Here is a 21,974-nt window from a genome sequence, read left to right on the forward strand (position 1 = left end):
AGCAGGTCCAGGAAGTCTGGATTCTTGAAAAATTAGATGTTCTGTTCCACATCCCCCCTACGCCCATCCCCCACTTGATCAGGCCTTTGACCAGGATCCTGATTAGAATGTTTAGTAACAGTCATGCCTTCTTCTTCAAAGAGGCCCTTCTCCCTCCCTCAAGGGCCCCTTAGGAAGCCTGGTGGGGCCGTGGGTTAAGTGCTGGGCTGAAGGCCCCTGGGCTACACAATTTGCACTTGACTACTAAATTAACATTTTGGTGACTTGCACCCACCCAGCAGCGCTGCGGAAGAAAGGCCTGGCTAACTCTGACCAATAGTGATTGCAGCCAAGAAAGCCCCGCCAGGCGGCTGTCCTCAGAGCCACCTAGGGTCATCATGCGCAGGGCAGCAGGTGCATCAACAGCAGCAGGCACGTTGGGAAGGACTGACCTTCGAGGTCACTCCCTTGGAATTCTCAGGAGTTTGCAGGAGCCAGGGCCAACCCTGCCTGCCAGCACCCGGACGTCAGGTCCCCTTCTCTGTGGCTAAGCCTCCCTCCTAGGCTAAGTGCTACAGAAACACATCGCCTTTAAGCAACCCCCAGTCCCCCTGGTGGGACCCCGACTCACGGCGACCCTGTGTGTGCTCCTTGGGTTCGCCTGTGGCTGGTTTGAAGGCAGTCGATAGCCAGGCCTTTCTTCCTAGCCCATCTTAGCCTGGAGGCGCTACGGAGACGTGTTCAGCATCTCACAGCAACCCACACGCCTGCACTGACAAACAGGTCATGGCTGTAGGAGTACAGTGTGCCTGCGCTGGGACTGGAACTGGAACCCAGCCCTCCTGCATGGAAAACAAGGGTCCCACCACTGCCACCAAGTGGATGCTAACCCATAGCGACCCTCAATAAGGGTTTCTGAGACTGTAAATCTTCACAAGAGTAGACAGCTTCCTCATTCTCTCTTGGGGAGGCCAGTGGGTTTGAACCACCAACCTGAGTTTAGCAGCCCAATGCATAACACACTGCACCTTCAGGGCTCCTGTCATTACCACCGTGGCCAGGTGCAGCTGTGCCCACTGAGTGTCAGCATGAACTGAGTGCCCCCCCCGGGGGGGGTCTTCTCAGAAGGAGATCACCAGCCCTTTCTTCCGAGGTACTTCAAGTGGACACGCAATGTCCAGCCTTTGGGCCAGTGCATTTCCCCGTTGGCATAGCATGCGGGGTTGGGGCTCCATTTCACACTGAGGTCCTCTCCAAATCCTGGCCCCGGCAGTGAGCCTCCTTCTCCCAGAGGGGTCAGCTTCGCCGCCGTGGAGCCTGGGTCTGGGGGTTCGTGGCAGGGATCATGGCGGAAGGTATGTGGAGCCATAGCCTAGACGTCCACTCAGGCTCGGGATGCTGGGGGACTGGGAAAAGACATGAACCCTAGACTGGCGACAGCCCCCGCCACCCCCCGGCCTGTGGATTCTAGTCGTTTCCTGGGAGGTGCAGAGCTGTCGGATCAGCAGCAGGTGAGTCTCCTGAGGCCCTGGAAGCCGAAAACAAGCCCCTGTCCCCAAGGAGATAAGAGACATAACTCGGGTGGGCTGTTAGCCTAGCTACTTGCAGCCAGGAGGCTCCTGGTGGGTGGTGGTCTGCCCAGCACCAGGACTGGGATCTACTGGCGCTGTCTATTAGCACCCCACCCCCACCCCACAACACACACACACATTGCTCCAAGGGCCGGGCACCCTGGCTGCCTTCTTCCCTGACTTCCCTGGGGTTTCAGGTACTGCAGAAGCAGCGACCTCAGTCCTCCTAGCCTGTCGGCCAAAAGCCTTGGATTTCTCCCAGAAATCCTTTTACCCCAGAACCAGGGAGAAGGCTGAGTAAATTGCCAGTTAAAATAAAGAGCAGCTTAGTTAAAGGGGAGGGAGGGGGGAGCTGGAGCCCGGCAAACAAAAGGCAGGATCGGCCCTTTGCCCCACATACCTGACTTGTGTTGACTCGCTGGCTCTCGGCATCACAGTAGGAATGTAAACCTGTGTGGTGCTGGGTTGGGGTGTGTGAGTTGGGTAAGCACTGTGAAAACATGGGGTGGGGGGTTGGGGGGGTGGGACAACAAATAACAAAGGCTTGGTTTGAGAGTGAGCTCAAGGGTAGGCGGGCCCCCAAAGTGTAGCGGGTTACAAGGTCGGCTGCTAACCACAAGGTCAGCAGTTTGAGACCACCTGGGGACAGATGAGGCTTTCTACTCCTGTAAAGAGCTACAGGCTGGGAAACCCACAGGGGCAGCTCTGCCCTGCCCTGCAGGGTCCTTAGGGCCATGTTGGAATCGACTTATTGACTGGGAGTTTGAGATTTGAAGTAACTCCTGAGCAGTGAAGAGTTGCTGGGCAGCTAACTGAAAGGCTGGGGGTTCAAGGTCACCAGATGCTCCTCAGGGAAAAGCTGAGGGAAACCAGCAGTCTACTCCTGGGGAGATTTGCAGCTGCAGAAACCCACCGTGGCCTTTGAGCCCTGTCCTATAGGGTCTCTGTGAGTCAACATTGACTCGACGGCAGTGATTTGGTTCGGGGTTTGGGGTTGTCCAAGGTGATCAAGTTACTGGACTACCATGCGTCAATAAAACGCAAGGACAACTCTCTCAAACACCCCAAGACTTGGGCAAAGCTGGAGATCATTATGCTTAGCAGACTTAGCCCTAGAAAGATAAATGGTTAATAACGCCACTTTTAATAAGGAAAAACCAAATGTGACATGGTTTCCACACCCAAAGACAAGACGAGGAGGCCAGGGACAGGGATGGGAACAGGGAGAGGAAGGGCTAGGAGATTGAGGAGGGAGGGGAGAGAGGCCACCCATGGAGGGTTTAACAAGTGATTGTTGATTTCATTTCTTGAGATAGGCTGTGTGAATATATACAATGTGTTTCTTAAAAACAAACAAAAAAACCCAAAACCTCCCTCCAGATTAACTCTCAAACCTAAGTAGTGGTCTGAGTGGCTTAAAAACAAACTGAGCAAAAGCGAAACTGAAATATACGTGGGGTTTTTCCGTGACAAAGAAGTTCATCTCAAAAAAAAAAACAAGGTTATCAAGTCAAAGTGCCTTGGGTTCCTCTCGGGGACCTCCCGCCCATCGCTGGGATGGTCCAGCACGGTAACCCATGCCGATCAGGGTACAGCTGTGCCCAGGGGCTCAGGAGCAGACTCACAAAGGAGCCCGACCCCCCTCTTTCGGAGCTGTGGAGGTTGTGTCTCAGCTCCCTGCAGGAGTGCAGGGTTCGTTCAGCCAGTGACTGTCTCTGGATTTCCCTGTCCTGGAATCCATCTGCAGAGAAACGTAAGGGGAAAACACTTTTTAAAACCCTAACAACAATAACAAAGTAAAACAGATGAACACCTCAATGGAAAAGCAAGCAGAAACTATTAGAAACGCGAACAAATGTAAATGGATCCTAAGGGCGAGCAAAGGAGAGGGCGGCAGATTGTAACCGAACTGCCTCTGCAGGAGAGGGTCGCTTCTCCGGAAGGGTGCAGATTGCAGGAGCCCCCTCCCCGCTTCCGCTCCTGGGATGGAGACACAGCCAGGAGCTCTGTCTGAACACGAGTTCACACTGTATTTATAGGGACCCTGGTGGTGGTGTGTTCAGGTCGGAAGTTCAAACCCACCAGTGGATCCCAGAGAGAACGATGAGGCCTCTTCTACCATAAAGATCTGCAGCCCTGAAACCCTCGATAGGGGGTCACGATGAGTTGGAATCCACTCGATGGCAGAAGGTTTGGCGTAGTGGGTATTGATCGGCTCCCTGGCCTGCAAGGTCAGCTGTTTGAGCCCACTTCAAAGGAAGACAAGACAAGGCTGTCTGCTCCCATAAAGAGTTAAGTCCTGGACACCCCACATTGTCAGTCTGCATCAGGGTCAGCTCGGCAGGGGCAGTGGGTTTGGTTTGGGGTGGGTATTTGAAGCGGGGGGGCCCTGGTGAGTGAACAGAGGTCACATTTGACTGCTCACCCAAAAGTTGGCTACTGGCAATCCCCAGAGGCTCCTCCCAAGAAAAGCCTGGCAGTCGCCCGCCAAAAAGCCTGCCCATGCCAGGCCTGTGGCCCCAGGTGGGTTTGCCATCACGGGTCAGGACACACTCCACCAGAGGTGGTGGGGGTATTTTAACCACCCACCTGTTTCTCCTTCTTGTGCTAGGTTGTTGGTGGTGGTAGGTGCCCCGGGTTGGTTCCGACGCATAAAGGCCCAATGTACAACAGACCAAAACACCGCCCGGTCCTGCACCGCCCTTGGTGCCCACTGGAGCCTGCCCCCATGCTAGGGACTGTGGAAACAGAGAGAAGCAGGGCTTGGTGTGGAGGGACACATGAGAATCTGGCGTGGCTGTGATGGAGTTTGAGGGAGAAGGGGGAGTGGATGGCTGAGGCCTGGATACAAGTTACACAAGTTCAGGCCCAGAGAAAGACCCCAGGGCAGAGGGAAAGGGGATTTGGAACCAATTCTCTCTAGTTCAACCTCCCGCTGAGAATTCACCCCCCCCCCTCCTTCCTGAGCGGATCAGAATCTACAAGTGCACAACATCCCCAGGTGTGCCTCATAGCATGATCTGAGAGCGTCTTCCTGCCAGAAGATTCCTGGTCTGTCGGGATGGAAACGGAAATTCTCCTGGGGGTCGGGGGGAGGGGGGGTGTTGGGGGAGGTGGTTGGGGTGGAACCAAAATGAACATGCTTGAAACCCTGATGAGACCCGACAAAGGTGGGAATTGAGTGGGGCATGTGATGGTGAGGTGCTGCATCTGTTCTTGGTAGCAGACGTGCGTGTTGGAGAAATAGGGCAGATCAGTCAGAGTGGGTCAGGGCAGGGAGGCCAGACTGCCAGGCTGAGGATAACTTGGCGCTTCAGTAGGTCAGCGCCAATGAAACCCCTGCAATGTGCCCCGTGCCACAGAGCCAGCCACTCTCAGTGTCGGCGAATGTTGTGTGAGGTGCTGTCCAGCTGGGTCCTGCTCATAGCAACCCATGTCCAACAGACGGAGACCCGCCGGTCCTGCAGCCTCCTCAGAGATGTGCTGATGTTGGCGGCCGTGGTTGCAACCACTGTGGGGCCCATCCGTCTTGAGGGCCGCCCTTGTCTGCACTGCACTGCTACTTTACCAAGCAGCACATCCTTCTCCAGGGACTGGTCTCTCCTGACAACATGTCCAAAGTACACGAGACAAAGTCTCGCCATCCTTTTCGCTGAAGAGCATTCTGACGGGACCTCTCCCAGGACAGACGGGTTGGCCCTTTCGCCAGTCCCAGTACTCTCAGTCATTTTCTCCAGCACCACAATTCAAACACATCGATTCTTCTGTGGTTATCTTTATCCAGTGTCCAACTTCCACAGCATGTGAGCCCATCGAAAACACCAGGCTTGGGTCAGATGCACACCTCCGTCCTCAATGTAACGTTCTTGCTTTTCCCTCTTCAGAGGTCTTGTGCGGCAGGTTTGCCCAGGGCGATGCGCCTTTTGAGCCCTTGACTGTTGCTTCCAGGAGCATCGGTGGTGGATCCAGTAAGACAAAATCTCACCCCTCGGTATTTGTAGGATAAGAGCAGCAGGCTGCTGCTGTTGTTGGGGACCGTGGAGTCTGTTTGGACCCAGAGCAAGCAGCCTCACAAGCAACAGGGCAAACATGCCCGGTCCGGCGCCATCCTCACAGGCATTGAGTGTGAGCTCATTGGGGCAGCCCCTTGGCCCATCCATCGGTCTGCCTCTTGTTGTTGTTGATCCTCTACTTTTTAGGGACTGGTCCCTTCTCACATCGTGCTCAGAGTACAGGAGACAAACTCTCGCCGTCCTCACTTCGAAGGAGCACGCTGGCTCCACTTCTTCCGAGAGGAATCTGCCCGTGTTTCTGGCAGTCTGTTGTATGGTCAACTTTCTTTGTTCGAGCCCTCGTCACTGTGAGCCAGCAAGGTGGTGCCACTGACATATCCCCTGACTGTTGATGATGCCCTGCTGTTGACGTTGCCGCCACTCGCCACTCGGTGAAGCAGTCTTCAGAAAGTCCAGCTTCTCGGGCGATTTGCACGACCGATTTATCACTCTGGGGGAAAGGATGCAGCCCTGACACATGCCTTTCCTCGTCTGTTGGAAGGACTGCCCTGCGGTCTATGTGCAGCGTCCCCATGAGCACAACACAATGCCCTGGAATTCCTGTTCTTCGCAGTGTTACCTGTTCTTATTCCTGTTCTTCTCAACGCCATGCATTACGGTCTGCAGTCGATGAGGTTGCACGGCCGATGAAACAAACATAGGCAGACACAGTGATGCGGTGTAGCCCATCGCTATTTAGAAAAGCATCAAGGGCCAAGCTATGATGAGCCACTGCAGGGGGGCCCTGGGGAGGATGAATAGGAAAGGACAAGCAGGGGAATAAGACCACCCTTGGGACCACCATTAAGGAAAGCAGGAACAACTGACACCCTCCTGACAGAAACTGCCCAAACCTGTGTGGTGGGGACCAGCCTCTTCTCAATTGAATGGGCCCTAGGGGCAGTTGTGTAATCGAGGGGTAAATTGAAGAGACATCAGACAAGACAAAGCATGCAAGGGCTCCCCATTTCCAACAGAGACCGGAACCAGATGTGTTCTCTCAGGGACTTAACTAATCTCGGGCATGCAGACCACGGTAAGCACATGCGTAACAGGATGGGGTTGTGTTAGAGGCGAACATGAGGGGGGCGAGCTAGGGGTCCACCTGCTATAGGAAGGGGAGGCACTAGAAGCATATGTGTGGCAAGAAGGCACATAGATTAACAGGTTGGGTGGACTCTAGGGTCAAGATGGCAGCCTAACCGTGGTCATCTCTGAGCTGGCTTGACCTTAAGGGCCCTTGAGCGCGTCTCCAGGGGAACCATCTATGATCCTTATCAGAAGGGAGTGGGCCCTACTTATGTCGGGACAGACCATAGGGTCTGATTTCTCTCGATGGCAGACAACCTGCAGGTGAGTAACCTTCAAGTAGATGACCTTCAAGCATCTATAGTGGCAACCAAGTGCTTGCAAGCACCCTAAGAGTGGCAATATTATGGGGCATTGTGGGGAACATTTACTTAGGGGACATGACAGGAGCGCACCTCCAACCTACCTAGGAAGGTGCAGGTCTCCCACAGATTTTGTCCACATACACTCCCCGGTCTGTGCCCCTCACCTGTGGTGGTGCATGAGGACGGAGGGGAAGGCGTGGATGCAAGCAAGGAAATGTCGTGCATCACCTCTCTGTGGGTGACATCCCCTCACCCCAGAGCACAGGTACGCATACCTCTGCCACATTGCTGAATGTGAGGCTGAGGTTGCCTCCATGGGTCTGCTGGCTCGAAGGTTGAGTGGTCCTTCTTGCATCACTGATACCCATAAACCCTTAGTCAGGACTTGTCATTTGGGTCACCTTTTGACTTTTTTTCACGTGTGCAATTTGGGCGGCCGCCGTCAGCCACTGTTGCCAGGTTTTTTATTTGTGGTAACACGAGGAAGCGTCTGGGGTAAGCACCTCGAGGGCGGAATAGATCAGGATTGTCACTCTGTCCCCAAAGTTTCGCCTTTCTGCCTCCAAGTGGCTGGTGGTTTAGAACTGTTGACCTTGTGGTGAACAGCCCAATGCACCGCCAGTGTGGGCCCCCCAGCTGCCCCGTGGGAGAAAGAGGAGGCTTCCCACTCCGGGAGGGATTTATGGCCTCAGAAACCCCCAAGGGCAGCACTACTGTATCTTAAAGAGTTGACCTGATGGAAGTGAGTTTTCAATGGTGCCAGGAACAGAAAACCAGTTAATGGCTGGAATAGAAGTTTGCATCTACTTTGAGCTAAAGATTGGTGCTGACTCAGCGTGCGCCTGCATTCGGCAGAACGAAACCCCCCTGGCCGTGCGCCGTCCTCACAACTGTTCTCAGGTTTGCACCGTCGCTGCAGCCACGGCATCCGTCCATCCCCTCGAGGGGCTTCCGCTTGTTCACTGCCCCTCAGCGAGACTAATAAGCGTGACGTCCTTCCCCAGGGACGAGTCTCCCCTGACAACACGTCCAGAGAGTTGTGAGATAAGTCTTGCCGTCCTCGCTTCTCAGGAGCACTCTGGCTGTGCTTCTTCCAGACAGACCTGGTGGTTCTTTTTGGCCATCCCCGAGAGTTCCAGTGACCTTTGCCAGCACCGTCATGCAAATGCATCGGTTTCTCCTTCAGTCTTCCTTGTTCAGTGACCAACTCTCACACGCACAGCAAGTGATGGAAACTACCACGGCTTAGGGCAGGCGCACCTTAGTCCTCAAAGGAACCTCCTTGCTTGTCAACTTTAAAGGCATTCTTGTGCAGCAGCGTTGCCCCGTGCAGTGTGTCTTTGGATCTCTTGACTGTTGGTTCCATGAGTACTGTGTTCGTCTGAGTAGACTAGAGACAAATTTATAGACACACGTGTAGAGGAAAGAGCTTTATATACAACAGCAATTGACTATTGGGAAAACATGCCAGCCCAGTCCAGATCAAGTCCCTAGGTCCGATATTAGCCCATATGCCCAGTAACAATCTATAAAGTTCTCTTCAGACTCCATAACTCAAGCAATGACAGCAAAGGTAGGAAGATCACAGGCCAGGGGGAGGGAAGTCTTGTGGATCCAGTGGCAGTGGAAGCATCTCAGTGCTGGCAGGGGTCTCTATATGACTCCTCTGGCTCAGGGCACTAGTGTAGTTCCATGTGTCTTCTTGACAGGGATGTCTTGCAGGGAATGAGGACAAAGAGACTTCCGCCTCCAAGGAGGAATTACAGGAGTTCCCAGAACCCTCAGGAGAAGGGCATGCCTACACAGAGGCCTCATTGGCTATATCCCAATTGACAGGCTGGACTCCACCCCTATACTCTTAATCCTCAAAGTGATATCAGATTATGTAAGTACCATAATCCAAGCAAGATGAAAATCCCCCAAAAAACATCCAGTGTCCCAGGCATTCAGGCCAAATTAGCAGCCACGTTGGAAGACCATAATAATCAGGCACCAAAGAAAACCAGTGACTGCCCTGAAGGCTGGTTTCTCTCCGGTTGGCAGGTTTGGTGGTGGTGCTGCTGGCTGAGGTCAGGGTCAGTTAAGCCAAGTGGTCCTGGCGACTAGGAGTGTTACCTGTGACTGTGGCAGCCTTTCCTGCATCATCAACAGGTACTGCTTGGTGCTGTGGATCATCATAGTTACAGGAGTTGTCTACAGGGCCCTGCCTCTTATTTCTTTGTCTCCCTGTGCCTCAGTTTCCTCGTCTGTAGAAGCGAGCTAAGACTAGAACCTTCCTTGGAGCCATCCAGAGAGACCAGGGCCTGAGAAAGGCCACTATCCTTGGTCCAGTAAAAGGTCAAAGGAGGAAGATCATCAGAGTTGACATAATGGCCGCCCACAGTGGGTTCTGACATAAACCAGAGTGATGAGACATACTGTTAGGCCTGGTTGAATAAAGAAATAAATCCAGTGACCCTCATGTGTAAGAAATTGCCTCATATCCAGAAGCAATTATATATTACAAAAATATCCAAGCCAAGTCCAGAATTCCCTCTTCGGACTCTCCCAATCACAGGCAATGATGCCAAATGCAGGAACATCACAGGCCAGTGGGTGCAAAGGCTTGTGGATCCAAAGTCCTGTGGATCCGATGGTGGTGGAGGCATCTCCGGAGCTCTGGCAGGTCTCAGAGTGTCCCGCCAACAAGAAGGTGAAAGTAGAGAGAGGTGGGGAGGTTCCCAGGACCCTCCTTATGAGAAGGCCACGCCCACAAGGAGTCACCCTCAAGCTGTGACCTGATTGGCAGGTCGAATACCACCCCTGCACTATGATATATCTTTTAAGTTGATGTGAAATTACCACACATGCTTTCACCATACCATCAAGAGGGACCAGTCCCTGGAGAAGGGCATCACACTTGGTAAAGCAGAGAGGGGCAGTGAACCAGCAGGAGGTGGTCCACAAGATGGACTGGCACAGGGGCTGCGGCAATGCGCTCGGTCAGAGCAAGGGCTGTGAGGGTGGTGCGGGACCAGGGAGGGCCTGCTTCTGCGGTGGTAGGGTTGCTGTGCATCTGCATCGGAGCTGCCAGATGGCAACAGACAACACCTCCCTAGCAGGGAAGGCTGTGGTATGGAAATGAGGAAGCCAGTCCAGGACGCTGCCTGCTCCCCTCCGATCTCTGACACCCCAATCCATCTGAGGGGAGCCATGCCCCCATGTGGGTGTCAGTGGAAGAGAACCTCCAACCTTAACCGTTGGCCCCACAAGGTCAGCAGCTGGAATACCACCCCCTTCACCGCTCCCTAAGAACGTGAGGCTTCCCATGCCCATAAAGGGGGCCATTCTCCCAGGTCCTGTCGGGTCGCTGTGGGTGCCATCGCCATGATGGCAGGGAGAGTTTGGGTTTTGCTTGTAGGGACGGCAGAAGCAGTAATGGTGGCGTGGTGCTGTGCATTCATTGCCAGTTAGGGCTGCGTCCTTCCCACACTAGCTTGTGTTTAAATTCGTGTTGTGTGCTGGTCCCTCCTTATTAAGCTGTGACCTGTCTTTCCCTGGCTCTGCCTGAGTCTGTTGCCACCAGCTGATGTTTCCCAACCCGCTGCGTGCTGTGGTGGTGGGCAAACCTGGGGAAAAGCGCCCCTCTTCCTCCCAAGGGGCTGCCTGGCAGATTCCCATGGAATCCAGACTTCCTGGATCACAGGAGGCTGGGGAAACCCCCCATAACTAGTGCCCCAAGGTCATCCTTAACCCTTAAACCCAAACCATCCATCCTGCGAAGGCGTCTTTGAACCAACAGCCGTTTGGTTTAATTAGGAAAGAGTGCCCATCCGCTGTCCACAGGCATCGCATCGTGTGGATCTTCGTGGCATCTAAGGGACGTGGCGACTGGGAAGGTTAAACAGGTGCTGTGGGCACGGGGTGGGGCCGAGTTGACCCTCGTGGGGGAGGAGGAAGCCACATGGAAAAGGAGACTGAGAAAAGGTGCTCAATTCCCTGAACGCCATCTGGAACTGGACGGCCCTGCACGTTGTCCACGGCCACAACAAAGGAAACACAGTGTACATGTATTTTAACGACAGAGAGAGGCCCCGGAGACAGTCGTTCAATTGAGTCAGACCTCGCTCTCGGGAGGCATGTCCGTTTAGACAGCTGTCGTTATCTCCAAACAAGGGACACCCCAGCAGTTGCATGGTCTCAGGCAGCACCACCCCCACTCCCTGCAAAAAAAAAGTATCATATGATTTTTTCGTTGTGACCCTGTAGGACAGAGAACGGCTCCCAAAGATTTCCGAGGCTGTAGATCCTTACAGGCGCAGACGGCCCCTTCTTTCTCGCTGGAACCCAAGTGCTGACCTTGGGGCCAGCATTCCAGCTGGTAACTTATGCCCCCCACCCCCTGCTCCCCACAACTCCTTTGGAAGTTCAGGCAGTCCCTGGGCCTCCCTGCTCCCCTGCCCTGTGTGAGGGGAGGGACGGTGGTGGTAACTGATTAATGGCCTTGGGATAAGAACTCAGGGCTGTGTTGCTTTTTCTCTGCCTCCCTCCCCCCTCTCCCCCCACATATCCCATAGGAGACCAAGGGGCCACCAGGCAATTACTACATTAGGCACATCCTCTGGAGGGGGTTCGCAGGAGCTCTGTGTTGGGATCACCAGCTACTAAATGAAAAGCCGTTCTCGGCCCAGCATTGCGCGGTAGTGCCCAAGGCTCTTTGTGGTGCCCCCCCACGGTGTGTCACACTGTGGTGACCCCCAGACTTGTCTCCCCAGGTGCCTCTGACCTTGGGGTTCTCAGCTCAGCCATAACCGGCCACACCAGCAGGGCTCCTCGGGAGAGACGCAAACCAGAGGCTGAGAAGCAAACAGGCTACTTCCTGGTTGCTTTTGGTGGTCCTGCATGCAATTATCGCCTTGGCTGGGGGGGTCAGTCGTTAGGGAACCGTGCTTGAATGACTACAGGGGGGTTTTTGAAGAAAATGCTTCCAGTCCCAGCAGGGACAAGACCGAGCAAGCTCTCTGGGGAGATCCTGGCAGGCTTGGCTCCCAAGGAGAGCAGGCTGGGTCTCTTCGTTACCCATTGCCCACGCTGTGGTAGGGCTGGTCGGGGCATGTGGCGGCCTGCCATTGCTTGGAGTTTCCTGCCTTCCTCCTTAGTGCGTCTGGTATTGTGCAAGTGTCTCTCCCAGGCTGCCTCCTGGCAGGAAAGAAAAATCAAAGCCTTTTCGCTGTCCAAAGCCCTCAGGCCAAAGTCCAGTAGCCTACAGGGCTGCAGTGAGGCCTAGCCGGGGACCCTCAAATCAGTCCTCACTCCCAAAGACCCCCATGTGTGTGTGGCCCAGAGCAAGAACTGGGCTCCCAGGGGTTTTCAGGGAAGACCACCAGGCCTTTCTTCCTGGGTACCGACCAGTAGATTTGAACCACCAACGTGAGGGTTAGGCTCATCCCCCGCCTAAATGCTCCTACTAGAATAAAATTTGGTGGTTGGCAAATTGTCCTCCTCGGAAATGACAGTGTTGATTTGTACTTTCCTTAATCCACTCTAGGAAGCTTCCTAGAGCCCTCTTCTGGAATCCCGCAAGGGTCCCATTGGACCACCACTGGGAGGGGGTTGCCCAGAGGGATCAAGAACAGAACGTGGCTCATCTGTGGGCAGAAACCTGATACTCTCACATCCCACTGAAATATGGAATGCTAACACACAAACACCTCTTTGCCGGCCCCCCATCGGCACTGTCCACGTGGCTCCTTTAGAAGGTCCCTAAAATGGTGGGTGCCACTCAGCGAGGCCTGGGGATTCTCCAGGTGTCAGCGGGGGCCTCTCGTCACAGCGCGAGGCAGCTGGCAGGGAGGGCGCCCCTGTGTTGGCTGGTCTCTGTAGACGGGCGTGTCATCGGGTGCCGGCTAGGTTGTGTTGCACGCCCCTTCCCCTCCTGGCCACCCACCCCACCTGAGAAATGCAAGGGCCAGATGCCACCAACTCACTGGGCCCCCTGGGGCTTGGGGAGAAGACAGTGTGGGGTCAGGGTAGTGGGGAAGGGATGGGCTTGCACCCACGTGTGTCTGGCCGAGGGTTGGCCATGCGCTCGGAAGGGCAGCCTTAAGCTGTCTGGCCCCCCACTCCCCTCCCGCCCATGGTCACCAGCGTTTGTCTTCTTAAGAGTTCATGGGCGAAGCTGCCTTCCCTAAGGATGTCCTTCTGCCCCAGTCACATGCATTCTTTCAAGGAAAAAAAAAAGAGAGGGGGAAGGGGGGGGGGAAGGTCGCCATCCAGTGGAGGAAAGAGTAATTCCCGCTCCATTCAGGAAAAATGCAAGCTGAAATATGGTTTAACTCTTTGAACCTGGCTGAGAATTTGGTTGCCACCTGGCATCCGGGGACCTGGTGGGCGCGTGTACCTTTAAGGAAAGAGGTGCCCCCCACCCCGCCCCACTTTACTCCCCACGTTCCTTGCAGTTTGCGCGTGTGGATTGGTTTTGTTGGCTTTTTTTTTTCTTTTCAGCCCCCCCCCTCCGTAGGGCAGGAAAGTGTTAATTTCTTATTTGTACACTTCCCCCCCACCACCACCACTTCCTGCCTATTCATTTCATTAAATCTGGCGGCTTCGGGGCTGGGGAGCCGCCTGTATGTTGAATTAGGGCTGCACTTGTGGGCAACCCGTCACCAGTCGGAAATCGGGGGGTTTGCGTCTTTGATTTATTTCATTTTTGTGCTGGTAACAAGGTTTGGAAGGGAACTCTGGGTCGGGTAGGACTTTGAGCAGTGCGTAGCAAGTTTGCTGGTTTAAAGAAAACAATGATGTGCCCCCCCCACCCCGTCCCTCCCCTAGACCCCCTAGCATTGAGTTAAGTCCGTTGGAGACAAAAAAAGAGAGAAAATTCTTTTTTACAATTTTTTTTTTTGGGTTGTTGTTGGAAAAAAGAAAAAGCAGTTTAAAATCGCCATGAATTATTCTACTTACGTGCGGGCGCGTAAGGGTGCTCTACTCCAGAAGTACTGGAAGCCCGGGCGGGGTGCGCGGTGCATTTGCATTAGAAAACGACCCCGCTGGGTCCCGGGGCTGGAGGCGCGGCCTGGGGGGACTTTGGGGGTCTGGGGGGAGGGGACGGGAGGCCAGCAGGGCAGGAAGGGGCTTCGTGGCGCTGCATTCCTGCATGAAATCGGAGCCCGGGGAGCGGGAGGGGCCGCCCTCTGCGCGCCTCTCTCCTTCCCAGCCCCAAATTTCCCGGGATCGGCACGCACCAGCCATTGTCATAAAACACCGGCCCCGGCGCCCCGCTCGCTTCTCGCTGCTTAGCTGCGACTCCCCAGATTCTCAGGCTGAGAAGCCCAAATAGCAAGGACGCATGCTTCGTTTGTTATTTTCCTTTTTCTTTTTTCCCCTCTTTTGGTAAAATTCAGGGGAGGGGGCGTGCAGCTGAGAGTAGGAAAACCCTTGTTCACAACTCCCCCCACCCCCACCACCTTCATTTATTCCACGGTGGGGGGCGGTGGGGCGAGGGCGGGGGGACGCGGGGAAAAGAAAAAAGAACAACAATGAAAATTTTTACAGCGTGAAACTGAAAGCGGAGAGTCTCGGCGGTTCGGGATTTTTTTTCCTTAAAGAGAAAGGATAGCATAAATGTCGAGTCAAAAATATGGGGACCTCCGGAGCCCAGCGCTTTTATTTACAACCCTAGAAAGAGAGGGGGAGGGGGGAGGTTCGTCTTTTATTTTTGAAAACCTTCCCCGATTGCGCCCAAGCCACGCAGTCAGTGCCCCCAAAGCCACGAAAAAGGAGGTTTAAATCAATTGTAAAAGGAAACATTATACCTTTCTTCTTTTTTTTAAAACAAAGAACAAAATCGGAATATTAATTGATGTTCTTATTGGCTTAATTATTTATCAGCCACCACCCGGGCTTTAAAAAGGGGGGGGGGGATGCCTTAAATCTGCTGCTTGGAATAATAAGGGGGGGAAAATATGATAAGTAGTTGTCAATATTAAGAGGCTGGAGGAGGGAGGCTTTGGGCCTTGTAGTGGAGAGAATGAAACAGCAGATTTTGAGCACCCACTTTCAGTATTAAATTTTCAGTAAAATAAAATTACTTGTATACGAAAACATAGCACTTTCCCAGCTCTCTCTTTTTTCCTGATCAGCTGATGAAGAGACTAGGAGCTCGCTGCTTTGCCGGCTTGTTAATTTTATCCCCACTAACTGTGATTCCCGATAGCAGGAGGCCTGCTGAGAGTGGTGAGGTAAATATCTTTTGTCCTTGCTGTCTGGAAGATTCAGGAGAAGGACCGCCCAGGCGTGTGCAGATGTGGGACACGTCGGAAGTTGGTGCTCGGCCGGCCGGGTTTCTGTGTGTGCAGCCGGGTGCTGGAGGGGGAGCGCGAGCATTGCCGATTGACAGCCTTGCATGCTGGATTTGTTATTAGCATGCTCAGCCTCCAGATTTGCAGGAGGAGGTGGGGGGGGATGGGGGTGGGGGTGGGTTTCTGGGGACCACGGGCTTCTCATCTTCACGGAGCTGCAGTGGGTTTAGGCAGAGAGAGGGTGTCTTGCTTGTGGGCAAATTAATATTAATGAAATAATGTGGAATTTTTTCTTGTAGTTTGCATTTTTCCTTTGCAGCCCCCCAACTCCTTAGCTTCCTCCTCCTCCTCTTCCTCTGTAGTGCTGCTCTGAACAAGGGGAACGGTGATGGGAATTGGCTTTTGACTGTTAGGCCTAGGCTGAGGCTGGCCCCAAGGGGAAGCTCCGTGTTCATGTTGCGTTCCGGGTGTGCAGGTTGCAGGGGACACAGGACCCCCCCCCCTGCTTTGTAATCCCACTGGCATCTTGCAGTCACCAGGTTGGTTCCTTTCTGCACCAGGTTCTCGTCGCCAGCCTGTCCCTTTGCAGGCAGCATTGTACACAAGTGAAAGAAATTATGTCTGAGCCGTAATCACCCTCTATATTGATTGTTATACTCACATGATCATAAATATTAGCCATGTTTGGTGCTGTGGAGAAATGAAGGTAATTGCCTTGTGATTAGAACGCTTTTCAGCTCCCAGAAAGGATGGATTAGCATTTGCATACTGGAGGCAATATTGAGAGGCAGAGAAGCAAATGACAACATTGGTTACTTGAGGGGGGGGTGTGCAGGGGAGGAGGGGGTGAAGGGGAAGAAGAAGAGGGAGGAGGATAAAAAAGAGCAATTTTGAGAGATTAATTGCAAGAATTTTTTTCCCCTTCTCATTTCTTTTCCACGGTCAGCATTTCTTGTGTTTGTATTCTGGATTCCCCCCCACCCCCTCTTTTTTTCCTCGTTTTCCTGAAGTTTTGAGATGTACCCAAGAAGTGGGGGGGAAGTTTAAACTTCTGGATCGAGCGTGTGGACCTTGTAGCCCTTTGTAAGCAGGTGTTTTTGCTACCTGGTGGCTTTATAGCTCTTTGATTATTTCTCTGCATTAGTGGTGCTGGGCTCTGGCTTAAAGCAAACGTTTGCAGGTAATTGTAATTGGGAGAGCAAGGGGGGGAAATGTTTGTTGTTTGTGCATGTGTGTGTGTGTGTGTGTGTGTCTTTGATCTCGGGTTGAAGGGCTTTGACCAAGAAACATGGTTTTGAATGTCCCTGTTTCTCTGGCTTTGGCGGCGTTTTTTTGTTTTGTTTCCTAATGAAACATAGATGACATTTTGGCTCATGTTGTGAATCATAAAGGAATAGATTCCAAACCGCCAGGAAGAAAAGGTGGAGGCTGGTAGGATTTTAAGGATCGCTTCTTTAGGACATTGTTGGGGTTTTTTCCTTCACCTTCCCCCCACCACCACCCCTGCTCCCCTTTTTTCCATGGATTATTTGCCCTTCTTCCCATTCCTACATTAGTGAGACAATTAAGGTCTTTTTCTTAAGGTTGAGCTAAAATTTCACTGGCATTCTGTTCTCCTAAAAGACTTGACTCTTCAGGTCCTTGTGTAGGGCCTTCGTCCTTGCTGTCAGTGTCTCGGGACCTTCCAGAGAGTTTGCTGATGGAACAGGCTTGGGGGTGGCAGGGGGAGAGACAAGCATTTATTCCACACATGGTGGTGGCCTTCGGGTCTGCTCCTCGGCTGAGTTCATGGCTGTGAAGTTTCCGTGCGTGGGAGTGCATTTTGTTTTGTAAACTGCGTTCAGTTGGTATGTTTTCAGGGGTGACGAGGAGGTTGTCATGGTTATTTATCGATGGTTGTCATGAAGTGTCTCCCCCGTTGTGTCCCCTTGAACAGGCCATCGAAGACGGCAATCTGGAAGAAATGGAGGAGGAAGTGCGGCTGAAGAAGCGGAAGAGACGACGCAACGTGGTGGAGAGAGACCCCGCCGTGAAAGAGGACGTGGAGAAGGCCAAGAAGCGGCGAGGCCGGCCTCCGGCGGAAAAACTGTCCCCCAACCCCCCCAAACTGACCAAGCAAATGAACGCCATCATAGACACGGTGATCAACTACAAAGACAGGTGAGTGCGCCCTTCACCTGCCCCGGGCCTTTCTCTCTGCCACCGCGAGGAGAAGAGCAAGCGGGGCTGGCCAGGCTGGGTTTGGGCACTTGTCACGCTCCGGGGACTCCTGAAGTCCTGTGAAGTGACCCCCCCACCACCACCCAGGGAGCCTATTCCAGATGGCCACCACTGCCCTGCACTGCTGCACCCAGGGTTAGCTTAGCAGATGAAGGGACTTCACAAAGCATGTGGGAGAATGGAATTGAAAGGCAAGGGAATTTTCCTGCAAACCTTGGGAAGACCCCCACCCCCTCCTATGTGGAAATGGGAGCTTCTCTTTTCTTTTACAAAAAAAAAAATATCTAAACTCAGAAGAATGGTTAAGGACCCTTGAACTACCATCATTTGGAACAGACACAAAAAACAAATTTTTTTCCTTTTTTTGTTAAACTGAATTGTGGCAAAATGAATCTAAGAGCACAGCTCGGGCCCATATGAGGGGGCTTTCACAAAAATGTGTGTGGAAAATGGAATTTGAAAGATAATGGAATTTTCCCAGAAGTATCTGGAAGCCCCTCCTTATATGGTCCCATGAAGGCTCTGTTTATAACCACACAGATGCCCCGCGGAAAATATGATGACCTAGTTCTTCCCCCAAATGCTTGAGTTCCTGAGCCGTCTGAGCCACCTTCCCCCAGCATAGTCAGACGACTGCTCATCTTGACGGGTCAGCAGATGAACCTTTATTTCCGCCTGCAGCGCCTGTCTGCTGAAGGGACAGGTCAGCGCCTTGAGTCTGCCCAGTGGCTCTGTGGAAGACCCAGTCACCAGCTCCCAGAAATGTCCCCAGGCTGGGGGCCACCCTGTGGGACTGTCCTTGTCGGCCTGCTGGGACCGCCACTGGTCATTGTCAACTCAGTGGCTCTTCTGAGCTGTCACTTCTTACTTAAGGGCCCTTTGGATGCGAACTTGATAGAGACCTGTTAGAATCCAGAAACCATTTGAAACAAAGAGCAGCAGAGATTTGAAACCCAGTAAAGACGGCCCTAGGCTGTGCTGCAGTAGATAACCTAACTAGATTTGGTTAGGGGACTTGGTTCCCACTTCATCAGCCTATGAGGACCTTTGTGTTTGTGTTTTTTAATTTGAACATTCCCACCTGTTTCAGTTGGGGATATATATATATATGTATGTTGGGTTTAGAGATAGATATATATATATATCCATCTCCAAACCCAACCTATGCATTTTATTTCTCTAAATTGTATAATGGCATTAGTTACGATGGCAATTAATTGTATGATGGCAAAAAAAAAAAGCTTGATGTTGATGACGTTGCACCGTCTACCATGGTGAATCATGAGCTGGGCTGCTCACTCACTACACAGTCAGCAGTTCAAGACCACCCGCTGCTCCAAGGGAAAGAGAAGAGGCTATCTGCTCCCCATAAAGATTCACAGCCTAGGAAATCCCAGGGAAGAGTTCTGCTCAGTCTCACCGGGTCACCATGAGTTTGGATTGTTATAGACCCTCAAGCGTTTTAACACAAAGAGCCCTGATGGCATCCGTGTTACGCATTGGGCTGTGATCTGAAAGGTCAGCAGTTCAAAACCACCAGCCTCCCTGTGGGAGAAAGACAGGGTTTTCAGTTATTATATCTCAGAAACTCCTGGAGACAGGTCTGCCCTGCCCTGTTGGGTCACTATGAGTTGGTAACAACTCGATGGCAGTGAGTTTTAACACAAGTAAGTTTCTGTACTTCAGTCTGTGTTTTCTTCTGAGAGGAAACCTCATTCTAAAGCCTAGATAGTGTTGGGAAAAAACGCACTAAACCCTGCCCCTTGGGGCTCTGTGTCGGAGCAGTCCAGATTGCCCGTCACAAGTTTGCAGAGAAGGTGAGTGGGGAGGTGGGGGAGGTAGGAGGCGTTTTGTGTGAACGGGTCAAAGTTCTTGCCCCTTTGGACCAGCCTGCTCCCTCTCCCCTTGTGCCAAGGTGCCTTCCCTCCCCAGAGCCCCACAGCACCCCCAGGTCACCCACCCCCAGGGGACTGAACTTGGCTGAGCTCCTCAACAACCCAGCAGAGAAACTCCAAGCACAAGTCCATTCTGTGCCCGGAGCGAACAGCGCTTCCTGGAAACCCAGGAATCAGTGAATCCCAAGTGTGTCACTTCTCTCTTCACCCCCAACCCCAACCCTCCTGGCAGACAGGCTCACGGTCAGGACATTGCGCAGCAAGACAATTAGGCTTATTTGGTCAGCCCCTTGTGTAAAGAAATGACAGTGCTCAGCAGAGAATACCACCCCACCCTGAGGGTCTCAGGAGAGTGAACTGCCCTCTTGGGGAGGCCAGTGCCTGCCCCTGGTCTCTGATAGGCTGTTTGCGCTTCGCCTGCCAAGTGGGCCCAGGCTGGTGGTCAGCAAGACCTGGCTGTGATCACAGGCCGAAGGCCAGTTCTTCCTCTGAGGATGTAAGAGGCCACCTGGTCTTTGGTGCCCTGTCATGTGAAAATTGAGAGAGAAAAACCGAGAGGCAGAGAGAAGTCTTAGAAAGCTCCAGCTGTCTCTGTTGTGTTTTGTTTGAAACCTCTGTGTCTAGTGCAGCGGCACCCTGTCCACCTGTCTCTCGGGAAACAACCAGTGGGCAGAGCTGGCTGCCCCCATGGTCAGGGGTTACCCTGCTCTCTGGGCTGTCACTGCCCCAGCACTCTGTGACCCTTCTCTCTGCGTCCTGGAGTGCCACTGGCCTGTCCTCATCCACCCGCACACCCGGCTGTGTGCCTAGAGGCGTTCAGTCTGGGGCTGCCCAGACCCGGGCTGGCCACTTTCTTAGCTACCACCCCAAGATGGACAGTGGGCTGAGGCCACAGCAATACATGTCTCATGCGTTCATGGTGGGCACCCCCACTGATCAGAGGAGAAACAGCGCAGGGAGCCCTGGTGTCGTCGCAGGGCTGCTGATTATGAGTTCAGCAGTTCGGAACCACCAGCCGCTCCTCGGGAGAAAGATGAGGCTTTCTACTCCTGTAAAGAGTGACCGTCTCAGAAACCCACGGGAGCAGTTCTGCCCTGTCCTCTAGGGTCGCTGTGAGTTGGCATCAGTCGATGGCAGGGAGTTGGACCTTTTGATAAGAAGCCCGGGCTTCATTGAACAGTCGCTCACCTGCTCACCAAACACTGCGCTCTGTGGGAGAAACCACAGGTCCATCAGCTCCCACGAGGCCCTGTGGGGCCACTTTTGTTGGAATGAACTGGCCCCCAGACCCCTGACAGGGGCGTGGCCCGCCGAGGACATTTATCCGGCCCGCCCCGTGTTTTTTGCCCCGTTTATTTTTTTACTTCCAAATAAGATAGGTGCAGTGTGCGTAGGAATTTGTTCAGAGTTGTTTTGTTTTGTTTTAAACTACAGTCCGGCCCTCCAACAGGTCTGAGGGATCGTGAACTGGCCCCCTGTTTAAAAAGTCTGAGGACCCTGTCCTAGAGGGTTGTCACCGAGCACAGCGGCTGAGAGCAGCAGCCCCATCCTGCACTGGGACACTGACTCCAGTTCCAGCTGACCTTGAGCTTCGTGCCCTACGGTAGTGCAGGCCCAGTGAATACAAGCCCAGGTGTGGACCGAGTTCATCGAAGCCAAGCTCTCAGAGGCGTTGAGTGGCTGCGGGTGGGGGGCAGTGTTTCAGACCCTCTGTAGATAACCCACCAGGGAAGCTCTGGACTGCCGAATCTAGAATGAAATGCCCCTGGCCGGTACTGGCTTCCAGATTTTCTCTTCCCCAAACCAAAAAACCTTCTTCCACCTGTGTCCCTCATTGCACCTCAGGGAAAAGATGTTTTAAATATGTGGGTTTTCCATCCAGACGAAGGTGGTCACTCTCCACCCCCACCCCTTTCTGATTTTTATTTCTGTTCTTTTCCTTGACTAGTACCCTGTTTAGGGAGCTTCTAGAGCAGGGAGAATTTCAGCGTCCCTCTCCCCTTCCCACCCACACATCGCATGTTTCATGTGTAGCTTATGTTAGTAATCCGGGAGGAAAAAGAACCGCTTCTATTTATATTTTAGATTTCTCTTACCCACTTGCAGCGCCAGTAGGAGGCTCTGAAATTAGGAAGGTCTTAATTGGCGACAATGTCATATTTTTGGTTGGATTTGGTTGGGCTGTGGGGGGGACCCTGCTAGTGCAAAAAGTACATCTCCCCGTGTTGAGATTTGTGTCTATGATTGTTTTCCCTTGAGTCGTGTAAGACAGTGACTAATTTAGTGACTCTGTCTACCTGTCGGGAGAGCCACCACCTGTGCCCGCCGCCACCCAGCTATGGCAAGGCTGTGAGAGGTGGCTCTGCTTCCAGTGGATTCAATAAGAACTGCCGTCTATATTTAACTGCCATGGAAGTAGAATTAATTAGCTCTCATGAGACAGACTTTCTTTTAAAATTCTTGCATGATTCCTGGGCAGATGCATCTTTGTGTTTGTATGACGAGTGAGGCCAGTTTCAGCATCTGTTTCCTGAGTTGGGAAGTTCGAGGGAGGCCAATTTCAGCATCTGTTTCCTGAGTTGGG

The 21,974-nt window shown here is 53.0% G+C and overlaps 1 protein-coding gene across 3 annotated transcripts in view; it reads left to right on the top strand.

The window, feature by feature from the left end:
- The window catches only part of SMARCA2 (SWI/SNF related, matrix associated, actin dependent regulator of chromatin, subfamily a, member 2), a 147,792-nt gene that overhangs the window by 108,744 nt on the left and 17,074 nt on the right, over positions 1 to 21,974 (top strand). For 2 of the 3 annotated variants that reach the window (XM_004714451.2, XM_045289275.1), the window contains one exon: positions 17,212 to 17,435. In XM_004714451.2, the coding sequence (XP_004714508.1) occupies positions 17,212 to 17,435 (224 nt within the window). Of the gene's footprint in view, positions 1 to 15,048; positions 15,216 to 17,211; positions 17,436 to 21,974 lie in introns of those variants that run through there. The other variant, XM_045289276.1, reaches the window with a different exon arrangement.

This window comes from Echinops telfairi, unplaced genomic scaffold, assembly GCF_000313985.2.
Source record: "Echinops telfairi isolate 266 unplaced genomic scaffold, ASM31398v2 ScPeMD7_25;HRSCAF=90, whole genome shotgun sequence".
Taxonomy (NCBI): domain Eukaryota; kingdom Metazoa; phylum Chordata; class Mammalia; order Afrosoricida; family Tenrecidae; genus Echinops; species Echinops telfairi.